This window comes from Cariama cristata, unplaced genomic scaffold (genome assembly GCF_000690535.1).
Source record: "Cariama cristata isolate BGI_N322 unplaced genomic scaffold, ASM69053v1 scaffold5896, whole genome shotgun sequence".
Taxonomy (NCBI): Eukaryota; Metazoa; Chordata; class Aves; order Cariamiformes; family Cariamidae; genus Cariama; species Cariama cristata.
This window is the reverse complement of record NW_009622628.1, coordinates 162,764-174,301: the sequence shown is the minus strand read 5'-3', so window position 1 is coordinate 174,301 and position 11,538 is coordinate 162,764. Positions and strand designations below refer to the sequence as shown.

At 41.9% G+C, this 11,538-nt stretch overlaps 1 protein-coding gene across 1 annotated transcript in view; it reads right to left on the bottom strand.

Annotated features, from left to right (window-relative positions):
- Position 1: 1 nt before the first annotated feature.
- The window catches only part of SGCD (sarcoglycan, delta (35kDa dystrophin-associated glycoprotein)), a 130,299-nt gene continuing 118,762 nt past the window's right edge, over positions 2-11,538 (bottom strand). Inside the window, exons 6-7 of the mRNA XM_009702398.1 lie at positions 1,900-2,023; positions 2-334 (exon numbers count right to left, since the gene is read on the bottom strand). Coding sequence (XP_009700700.1) covers positions 161-334; positions 1,900-2,023 — 298 coding nt within the window. The 3' untranslated portion in view covers positions 2-160. The remainder of the gene's footprint in view (positions 335-1,899; positions 2,024-11,538) is intronic.

Here is an 11,538-nt window from a genome sequence, read left to right as displayed (position 1 = left end):
TATATATATTTTTTTATATATATTCACACACACGCGCGCGCACACACAAAAAATGTCTTTGATAGGCTTTCTGTGTTCTAGTAAAAATAGTTGGCAGCTGCAAACTGTGAGACCAGAACTGGCTTTTGTGCTGCCTGTGATGCCCACTGCAAATTGTCCCTCAAAGGCAGACGCTTGTATTTATCTGGCAGGTCGAGCTAGTGCCTGCCTGAGACAGAAATAACCTCCCATTGGGACACACACAGAGCTCGTAGATTTTTTGCCTGGACCCTGCAGAAGAGGAAGATCCTTGAGGCAAGTTAGGTAGTTTGATTTTTGCAGAATTCAACGTTATCTGAAGTCGGAGGTGGGGGAGAGAGAGAAAGAGAGAGAGAATTAGTGGAAAGATGTTATTTTTGATCTTGTGTTTAAAGAAGCTTCCTTCGGACAACTCAGCTGCTACAAAAACTGGGTAGGCAAGTGTATTAAGATGGGAAAGTCTGATACAAATCTGGGTGATCATATTATCTGCCTTCACCACAAGTCACCTAAGACCTCCAGTTTGTTTCTGCTTATCTACCTACTGTGTTTTCTTGGCTTGTAGCTTCCTGGGACACCTCCATGTTTGGGTAAACCCAACCAGAGGTACCCCACTCCTAGGTGGAGAGCGTGTATGGTTCATGTCCACATGACGACTCTGCTCCTCCATGGGGACTTCTGGCACTGTGATCCCATTGCCAGTTATGCTTGCAGGCTCACAGCACTGACTTTTACATATATTTTATGTATACGTGTAACACTTTTATGTATATTAAAATATGTATATTAAAAATAACTTAAATGCTGTAATAGACCTGAACTTCTCCTTATAAAACAGTATAAAACTCCTTATAAAAGTGAACGTGTGGCAGTTCTTAAGACACATGGCAGCTACAGGGGAGTGCTCTAACATCACTGAGAAGAGCACAGTAAGATAACCTGCACACCACAATATTACAGTATTTGTTCTTATCTTGCAATTACAGTCTCCAGTAGTGAAATGCCTTGGATTTCAATTGTAGTATATTGTGTAGGATTTTTTTTGTATTTTTGAGAGGTGTGGTCTGGGTTTGCAATGTCTTAAAATGCAAATGTTTAGAAATAACAGGAATTGCATTCTATTTATTACACCGGACACTAAGATAGGAAAACATTAGCTTATGTTGGAGACCTACTGCCAGGAGGTTTGCGTTCAATGGGAAGCTCCTCCTGCTGAGGTTCTCGGTGGGTTCCCCAGTTGGAGCTCCTCAGCCACATCCTTCGGTGACTTCCATCACTGTGGCAGGAGGAGGGGATGAGAACCATGTGCCTGTGTATTTTTGAGACACCACAAGAGGCTTAACTCAACACCTCTTTTACTTTTCCTCTGTGTTATCAGTTTTAGTTATTCTCTCTTCCTCTTTGGAAGTTTCCCCATTGCAACAGCTTGTGTCTCCTAATGTTCCCTTTCTTTCCAAAATGAAAACATCAGCTACAAAAGCTTTTCAGATCAATAACGGTGAATTAAGCTCTTCTTATAGAAAATGTATGATAAAAGATTTTAATTATGTTGGCCAAGTAAATCTTGTTTTCAAGTGACAAGGAAACAAAGAATTAAGGAGTACTGTGTATTTTACAGCCGCATAAATCTGCTTGAACAACAGACGCTATCATCCAAGCACTTTAAAAATAATGAATCAGCCTTTGCCACAGAGTGAGGCTCGTTTGCATGTGATATGTTCAAACACTGCTAGCAGAAATTAAACTAGCAAGGCCTGCTGCACTAGTGCTTTCGCACCAGTGTTTCCAATGCAGCAGCTCAGTGCCTCAGAAGGCTACAAATCTGCAGGAGATCTGTGGCTTGGTTTGTTTTCGCTGCAGGGCTTGATGTCCTTCTCTTACCTCTCCATCTTTGGATTCCAACCTGAGCTCTGTCCTGCATGTAGCTTTCAAGCTGCCAGCCTCGGCGTTGATCTCGATGCCTTTTGGAGCCTCCATCACCAGCGCACGCGTAGGTGACTCCAGTCTGTAACAGAAAGGGGAGTTACAGAGCCTGGTGTCTTGAGTATTCATGCTCAGTCTCAGGCTGTCATCTTGCACAGCCTGACTGCCCATTACACAGCACCTTAGGACCTGCTGACATTCAGATCCACACCTGGTTTAGTCAGTGGAAAGAATTCATGCGCAACGTGGTAAAACACATCACAAATCCAATCTGCTAACATTTCATATCAACTTTGCTATGCTGGGTCACGATGCAAGGTGCAATGATCAGCCTGCTCATATGCAAGTTCAGATTTCTAACTAATCAGTGCTAATGGGGGATAGTAGCAAAGCAGTAGACTTGCACAGACAGCGCAAGAACTTTTCTTCCTCAAACACTATTCAAGCAGGAACAAATTAGTTCTCCTGACTCCCTATAATGTGAGGTTTGGAAGAGTTTAAGGACATAAGGAAATCAATGGAAACAACCAGGCTGAAGGCTCCAAAATTCTTGGTCTCTGGTCCTACGCTCACATCAGACTGCTCACAGCCATGCCCCTCTCTCTGGTGCTTCAAGCCCTCCTAACCATGGATGCACCACACAGGTATCTGACAACCCTGTTAGAGCACTGTCTAACACAGCCAAACCTTTTAGTTCAGGCAATTGGGCTTAACGCTGTGAGACGTAGAAGCGCAAGGTTCAGTCTTCCTTGCTGATTACCCATTCATAGGTCTTGTGTTATACTTGTCTCTTCTCTTCTTTATAATACAGTTTCTTATTACTTTCTGTATTGAAAATGATAATAAAAAGCAATTCTCCTCCTTTGGGAATATCCTCTTAGTTGATTTTATCACCATTTATTTACTGTACCATCATAAAATACAGACTGTGATCTCCCTGGGTGAGGCAGGCAGGCAGGCAGACAGGTCCTCTGCTTAGGCTGCTTTGGGCAGGCAGCACGGACAAAACCAAAGCACTGGGCAGCACACAGCCACAGACCTGACTTGGGCAGCTTTCAGGATTTGCTTGCATTACTGCAGTGGCACTTCAGCTGTTTCTCTGCTCTTCATATATAATCATTTGTGCAAGTAAGTGTATCCTTAAATGGAATCCTGCTGGTACTGAGACAACATTATGGGAGACTGAGGGAATTTGGCTGTATTTATTGCAGCCAACAGTTCAATAAAGCAAAGGCAAGGTTCCCTCTGTGTGGCACTTTTCAAGTTATGACTTTCCCTCTTGTTGGTGTCTTCATATTGCTGCTGTTCAAATACCTTTCCCTCAAGATTCCAAACTCATCCATAATTTCCTGGCTGATTCAACTACATCTAAATTTCAGGGAAGAAGTGAGGCATACACAGCCCAAGGAATGAGCATGGTCTCATGGTTAGCAGCCTTTGCACAATCTTTCTGAGCTGCTTTCTGTTTGCTCTCTGCAGGGAAGCTACATCTTACACAAACCCTTTTCTGAATCCTCCACTGGTATCACCCCTTGGCTGGTTCCTGTACGAGGAACCTAAGGTTAAGACTGCTGCTACTCACTTTTTTTTTCCTGATTGAATTGCAGATTGCATGGAGGAGAAAAAGCTTGCAAAGAATGATTGACATTAAATAGTACTATCTGGGATGCGATTCCCTCTGACCTTCCAATTGCAATAACTGCCTTTCCAGTATCTGTTAGAATTTCTTTATGGTAAAAATAGCCACAGCACACAGCCTTAGGGCTCCAGCACATGCACTCTGGTGGCTTTCATTACGGTGGCTTAACACACCGTCTGCCCCACATTTTCCTTGCAGATTTCTGCCCAGGGATACAGTACGCTCTCATCCTTGGTGGTGCAGCTCACAAGCTGGTATCTACCCCAAAAAATGAAGGATGCTCTGCTTGCATTAAGCCCCCAGGATCTGAGCTGCAGTGGCTGGGATGCAGCCACATATTCCCTCCTGCCACCTCTGCTCCAGAGGCAGGATCCTCTGGAGGAGAAACAGAGAGCTGAGGCCAGTAATGTCTTAAGTCACTGTAGCTAAATTCACCAGAGGATATGTCCAAACCCCAAGACAGCTGAGCTAATCTGAGGATAAAATAATTCCTAAGAACCACGGCCAGGTGACTCTGCAGCTCTCCAGCATCTTAGTGACTCTTCAATTTCTTTGATCTCTTGGCTGTCTCAATATATTTGTTCATCTGTTAATCTTGTAGCTCTTCTGCCCACTGAGAAATAAATCTTTTAAGTGCAAAATAGTGTTCAGACATCACAGTGCAAATGCTCTCATTTGCAGCAGCAGCAGCTCTCAATTCCTGCCCTGTACTGGAGCAGCCTCCCAGTCCCACACCACTGCTTTACTGGAGAGTTCAGAGAGCTGGGAAATTGGTGAATGTCTTCCCATGGTGGGAGGGATCAAGAGGGACCTTCTCCTTGCGATCTTCCCCTGAGCACACAGGTCCCCATAACATCAAACTGAGTTAAATTCATGCTTTGAACAAGCTACCAAGTACCTGGGAGTCTGTTAGATAACATTGTCACAAAGTTTTATTCTCTTTTCATACCTAACAAAGTGACAGAGTTGTCCTCCCTCCTCCACCCAATTAAAACCTACAGGGAGGATAACAGCATCTTACAGACACTGATAAAAACCCATGCAATTAAACACATCCTAATCCCTACAGAGCTTCTTGCCTCATGGAGGAACATCTCGAACACCTCCTGACAGTCCACGGCATAACGTGGGACAAGCACACAGCGCTGGGGCTTTACTGCTGCTCCGTAACCCACCCTGCTCCCTGCAGCACCACGCACATTTTTTAAACTTAGCTGAGCTGACCCCGACTCTGTCATCCTAAATCACTAGCTCAGAGAGATGCAATCTTGCTGACATGCTGAATTAACCAAAATCCATCCCTTTAATGTTTAAAATAGATCATTTTGAAGGCCAGGGTTATTTTTTTAGAACCTTAAAACTATGGAAATGAGTGCAAGTATTACAACAGCAAAGTATAGCTCTTCTGATGATGAGAAACTTAGGCTCGCAGCCCATGTGGTTTTGTACTTATGCCATGGGTTTGGAGTCTGACTCTTCTCTTTCTTACACGTTTGATATTGGTGTAACTCCATCTGTTTGCATGGGACTTTTGTCCCAACTTATGCTACTGTAAACGAGGACAGAAAGGTCTTAACAAAATTTTCCTTGGCATTTGAGGGGCATATGATTGTAAGGGATTTAATTTGATTATTTTCTGATATCCTGAATGAATCCCTGAGACATCTGTCTTTAAACCAGGAGCTGAAAAATCTATGCAAAGCCAGAGAGAGCAGTTGAGGAGTTTATGCTCTGGAGGGTTTGAGTAATGTTTACCAAATACTTTCATTTGAAGCAAGTGTTTAAGAGACACTGCTTTTAAACCTAATTCTGTCTCCCAGAGCAGAACCAATTTGGAGACTAATAATGAAAGAAAATGATTTAGTGATGAATAGATAATTTGTTCAAAATCAACATTTGTTTTCCAGTGTGATACTCTGGACCTTTCAGTAGGATTCACATCTCGGTTAGATGTAAGCCCGTACTTACAGCAGTAGGCTGGAAAGGTGGCTGCATGAATATAGATTGTTTCATTATTTGCTCCTGCTCTTGAATTTTCCATCCCAGCAATTGGCATATAAGCCCCTTTTATTGACCATGGCTGCTGCTTATTTTTGCTCCAGAATTTCCAGGGCTGGATTCTGACCTCTATCACAGAGCTGGGCAAGGAGGGTAAATTCACCGCTATCCACAGAGTTACAGCTTGCTGAATTCAGGACCGAGATAAGCTACTGCCATAAAATTGCTCCTGTCCCACCTACAGTCTCCTAGTAGGTGGATGAAGAGACAGTCTCCTGTCTGGGTGACTACCCGCAGTATGGGAACCTCTCCTACAGATCCCAGGGTATCATGTAAGTCCAAAATTTTAAAAGGAAAGACACGAGTAACAGGATTTTCAGAACTATCAAAGCACCCAGGTTTCACTTACTGCAACAGGTGTTAGGTACTTTTGAAAATCCCATTGAGCACCTAAATGCCATAACAAATCTGACCCTTAATCTCAGTTCTTAGTTCTGCAACAGAGGTAATAGCACTTTCCAACTCCACAGGGAGGATGAAAAGATAAATATATTAGTGGTTGTGAAGCAGCTACATACTGTAATAACTGAGGCCAGGTAAGTACCACAGACAAAGACAGATGGCTGGTAAACGGATAACTGATCTTTCCAAAGCTACAATATTAGGCTCTTACCTTCATCAAAAATACTGTTAGTCTTGTTCTTCCCGCTGAGCACACTCGGCCTGCCTATCAATGTGCGAGATGATGTATGCAGGGGAAGTCTTACTCCAGCTCACCATGCTTAACGGACAGTGTTAAATGTGAGTCTTAAGCCCTTTTTCTCAAACCTATCACCAAAGCATCTCACATTTTAAAGGGAGGTGATGGCATGTGTACATCTCATACAGTGAACCCCTCTCCTGCTGTCGATGGAAATTCTGTGCTCCTGGGAATCAACAAGGGAGCAAAATTTTCAGTGCCATCCCTGCTTTGCTTTGAAAACTTCAGCAATAATTTCAAGGAGGTCAGCATATGAGTTTGTACTGCGGTTTCAGTGAAAGTCATTCCCTTGGAAAGGTCATTACTTACCCAGATTTCTAGTTTTCATTTCCTTCATCATAAACAGTCACATTAATCACTCCAGTACCATGGATTATATTTCCTTCTTGTCCCTCTCCTCACTTTCTCTAGGATAATGTGTTGTTTTCCTTACTATTATGAAGAGCCTTTTGAATTTGGGGAGAAGAGAGGATATTACAGATGCGAAGGCAGTACTACCAGCAGCAAGGGTGCTGATGTGCTTCCAATAAAGGGGACGTAACTTCCTTACAAAAATAAAACTTAATGTGAATGGTTCCGGGGGAAAAATATTCACCTGGGTCCACCATTGACGCAAACAGGACTTGCAATTTGTGACTGGTACCAAAGGCTGCAGCACAGTAGAGGGATGACCCTCAACATGTGATAGGAGTTAATGTGAGCTGGGGACCTATTGCTGCCACTTTTCAATTTTTTATTTTTTTTTATTACTTTTTTTTTTTTTTTTTAACAAGGAATGGCCTCAAGTTTCAGAATTTCTTGTCTCAAAATGGGATTTTTCTGTGTGGGGCACAAACTTTGCTCACAGTATGGAAATGGAAAGAGAACTTTACTCTCAGGAGGTGAGGAGCATATGATTCAGCAGTGTGGTAACAAGAGCTAATTTAATTTTGCTTAGAAACCTCTGGACTGAGAATAGAGCATGTATTACTGCAGCTGTAGCCCATTGTTTCTAATGACTCTAATTATTTCTTATGGTATCCATCTGACCAGCTATAAGATTTCACATTGAGCATAAAATTAGCCAATGTTACCACTGTGCCTGCTTACATCTCATACAACTGGTAAATTATGCTAGCAAGTGTATGTGGAGCTCCATCAATTTGCCGGTAATGAACCAGCACCTCAGGCTGAAATTTGTTTTCAGTTTTAACTCCCCTGTTTCAATGAAATCAATGGGATCACCCATTCTCAGTGACTTATACTTCTGACTCCATTATTTGCGTGTTATCTTATCTATATCTATTCATAGAAGAAAACACAATACTTTTCTCTCTATTAACTGGAAGCTAATTAGCTTTTACTGAACTGCAAAGAAATCATGCTTAGCTTCTATTTCTAGAATGCTTTTAAACTTTTTTTTTTTTTTAAAAAAAAAATTATCTTCCCTTTGCTTGTATTGGAACAGAAAAAGTTTGGGAGGAAGACCAATGGGTTGGGTCTGGACTCACCTGGTGAAAACCTCAACTGATCACACGTTCAAAGAAAGTCTTGTCATCTCCCAAAAAGCAAAAGGCTCTGCCCTGAGCTCTACCCTTTGTTGCTAGATTTCCTTCCTACTGGAAGGTACCACCATTTCATGAGAACAAAATAAGCTAAAATATGGCAACAACAGTGAGCCTAATATAAAACAGGAAAGAGGAAAAAAGGGAGCTGGCCTCAGTACATCAGAATGAGAGGTTAAAATCAAAAGGGTAAAATGAACGATGTCTTTTTCCAAGATAGCATGATTTTGACAAAATATGATGTACATGGCACAGTATGAAAGCAGCAAGTACTCTGCTTACAGAAGAGATTGTCACTAATAAGAAAATATGTATCTCTGTTATTTATTGCCTAGCATTGACATAAATCTTGTTTTCAACTACATTTTAATGAAGCACACCAATTACTGTTTGAATAGGGACATCTGATTGCAGTCTCAATCAACAGAAATAAATCTTGCTTATGGAAGGTTTCCAGGGTATTTTCTTTAGGAACATTAATTACAGAAGTAAACAAGGATATATTATTATCATGTCATTCAATTGCAAATCCTGCCTAGCGCTGTAAATACTGTTTAGTTTGACAGCGTGTATCACCATACAGTTTCCAATGTTTATGCTGCAAATCTAATAAGTCACAATTCCAGTGCAGTGATACTCTGAGAAAGGTTTCTATGGCTGGTGGTCCAAAGCCTGATGTAATTCCTAATATGATCTAGCGGACAACGAATGAAAATTCTTTCAGCGATTATCCACCACGGTTAATTCCTAAGGAAAATCCAGTTAAATCTGTCAGAGACCTGAGAGGAGCAGAGGTCTAATGATGCTTTATTGGAAATTACAGTTTTCTAATTGAGCTAGAGATGTCTGGTTCAAATGTCAAGGGGTGCAACAACTTTGCTTCTCTGTATTTGGGCAACACAGATGCTAAAGAGATTTTGTACAAAGTTGAGTCAAGAGAAACAGAGAAAGGAATTGAGAAAATAATATGAATTACCCTTGTGCTTAACATTGTTCATAAGCTTTACATTTCCTTGGATAGAGAAGCTAGTGAACATGCTGCACTAATAGTCCTGCTTGGATGCTGCAAGTGCTGCAGTCCCCAAGGGCTAAATAGAATGAAGGGGTGAGTGTGCGTGCATCTGTTTGTGGGTACCTGTGCGCTTGCTCCATCCTCCACTCCTGGCGTGCTGCATCGATCAAGTCCTGACCATTTCTCCCTGCTTCAGCTCTGCTAATTCAATCTCAAGCTAATGCCTTAAATCTCATTTTACAACTTTGCTTTTCTTTCTTATTTTTTTTTTTTTAATAGAAAAAGAAGTGTGATCAATCTGCTGCTGGTTTTGCTAACTTCAGCTTAGCGACAAACAAACCAGGTTATATATTCCTCACTTAGTTTGAGCTACAGGTACTGTGTTTTGTGAACTTTTTGTAAACAGAGTCCATGCTAAAACAATACTCTCCCAACCATATAATGGAAATATCTTAGTATCTCTTCAGAGACTACAACTCCAGGAGGAGGGCCAATGGAGTAACAGGAGCAGTTTGAAACCATTATGAAGCAGGTCAAAGCCAGCATTAGGAAGATGCTCAGCTAATATTCAACGATCTGAGTGGGTTTGTAGGTACGGTAACAGTTTGCAGCACTGAGTAGGTGAGAACCAGCTTTCATTTTCCTCTGAAAAAAACGTCATTCCTCAGTCAGAGGAAAAGTTCGAGCATGCAGGTCCTCCTAGCACACTGCAAATCCCCTGTTGTAGTCTTCCCCTACACTTTGCTCTAGCTGAGGCTTATTCAGAGCACTAAAAAGCAGTAAAACTAGAAAAACATGGGTAAGTTGGAATACAATTGTAAATTCTTTGTGATTGCCTACCATGCTACAGCATGGGAATTGCTGAAGGAGATGTAATTATGCAAAGTTTTCCTAAATGTTTTAGGGTCTGTGTTTGTGGTGGTTTTTTGGGTTTTTTTTTGTTTTCTTTTTTTTTTTCATTTTTTAAGTAATCACAGAATCACAGACTGGTGGGGGTTGGCAGGGGCCCCTGGGGATCACCCGTTGGCAGGGACCTCTGGAGATCACCCAGTCCAACCCCATGCCAAAGCAGGGTCACCTACAACAAGTTGCACAGGATCACGTCCAGGCAGGTTTTGAATATCTCCAGAGAGGAAGACTCCACAACCTCTCTGGGCAGTCTGTTCCAGTGCTCTGCCACCCTCAAAGTACAGAAGTTTTTCCTCATATTCTCTTGGTATTTCCTGTGTTCCAGTTTGTAATTTCTGGAATGGTTTACAAAAAGCCAAATACTTAGAAGACAAAAACAGAGATCAAACAGAAGATATCAAATTAATCTAGGGAGAAAAATGTACTGTGTAATACTGTTGAGATCTAGTTTCATTATGAACTGGAGAAGTGGTGGAGGGTAAAGATTGTCAAAGAAAAAAGTTTGAGATTAATGTTTAACGAAGTGAAGGTATGGCTGAGAAAATTAAAATCATCTGGATAATTAAAAAATTCTCTTGCTTATAAATCAAGGAAGGAAATTATCATAGAAATTGGGAGATAGTCGAAAATGGTGTGTGGTAAATACAGATGTGGTTTAAGAAGATGATGTTTAAGTGGCCAGGGAAGGAATTCAGGGATGCAAAATGAATTATTCCTATTTTAAACGTAGAGATGACGGCAACTTCACTCTCTTCATTCAGCGGGTTTTGAGCAGATTGGTCTTGCTCTGAATCCCTGCTGTGCCTGACAGACCCAAGCAGAGAGCTGTCTGCAAGATTACCTCTGTCCTGTGGTGCTCAATCTTTCAGCCTTAATTGATAAACTGGAACATCCAGAGTCATTAGGTAGGAAACTTCCATGTAACAGCACCTGGCTGCCGCCAGAAGAAGATGCTGAGTGGCTGGGGGCCACATCCTGAGCAGGCACAGTGCCACTGTGCACCACTTGGCAGAGGCGTTATCAGCTGAGAGCACGGGTGTGATTAATAAAACCATCGCAATCGTAGGTGGGACTGAGAAGATTCAGCCTGTAGAGTATAGCCCTGTATGCTAACGTAATCTCTGCCAGGAACCAGCCATATGAGACACTATGAAATACAGGAGCAGAGAGTCAGCTCTGGCTGGAGGAAAACCAAAGGACAGATGTCCCCTCTCCTGGCATCGTCAGAAGTGGGACAGTAAACGACATTATCACAGAGCAGCCTGAGCTCTAACTAAGCCATAGTGCTGCTACTGATGCCACTAGCTGGAACTTAAGAGCCTGTAATTATCTTTATCACAAAAAACTCACCACCAAATGTCTCTTGTCACAAGTCATGTAGTCTGGGTCCAAACTGGTCAAGTAATAATCTGGAAATTCCTTCATGGCTGCATGTGCTAACCAGAGGGCTCCCGCTGAACACGGCTTCTCTGCACTCCCAGCGTGGCAAAGTAACAGTCTCGGTAGTTAGAATATGCCCGATCTACTACCCAAACTACCTTTTTCTTTGCTTGTCTGATATACCTTGTCACGTAACTTATTGCAATAAAATACAACAAATCAGAACAAAATAAAATCCTCTGCCTGTTGGGTGCATTAATGAGCACGCTCATTTCACACATGGAGAAAAATAATTACTTTTTATGTTGCCGTAATTGCCTAAACCACAAATGCATTTTTCAGAAACAAAGGTTGG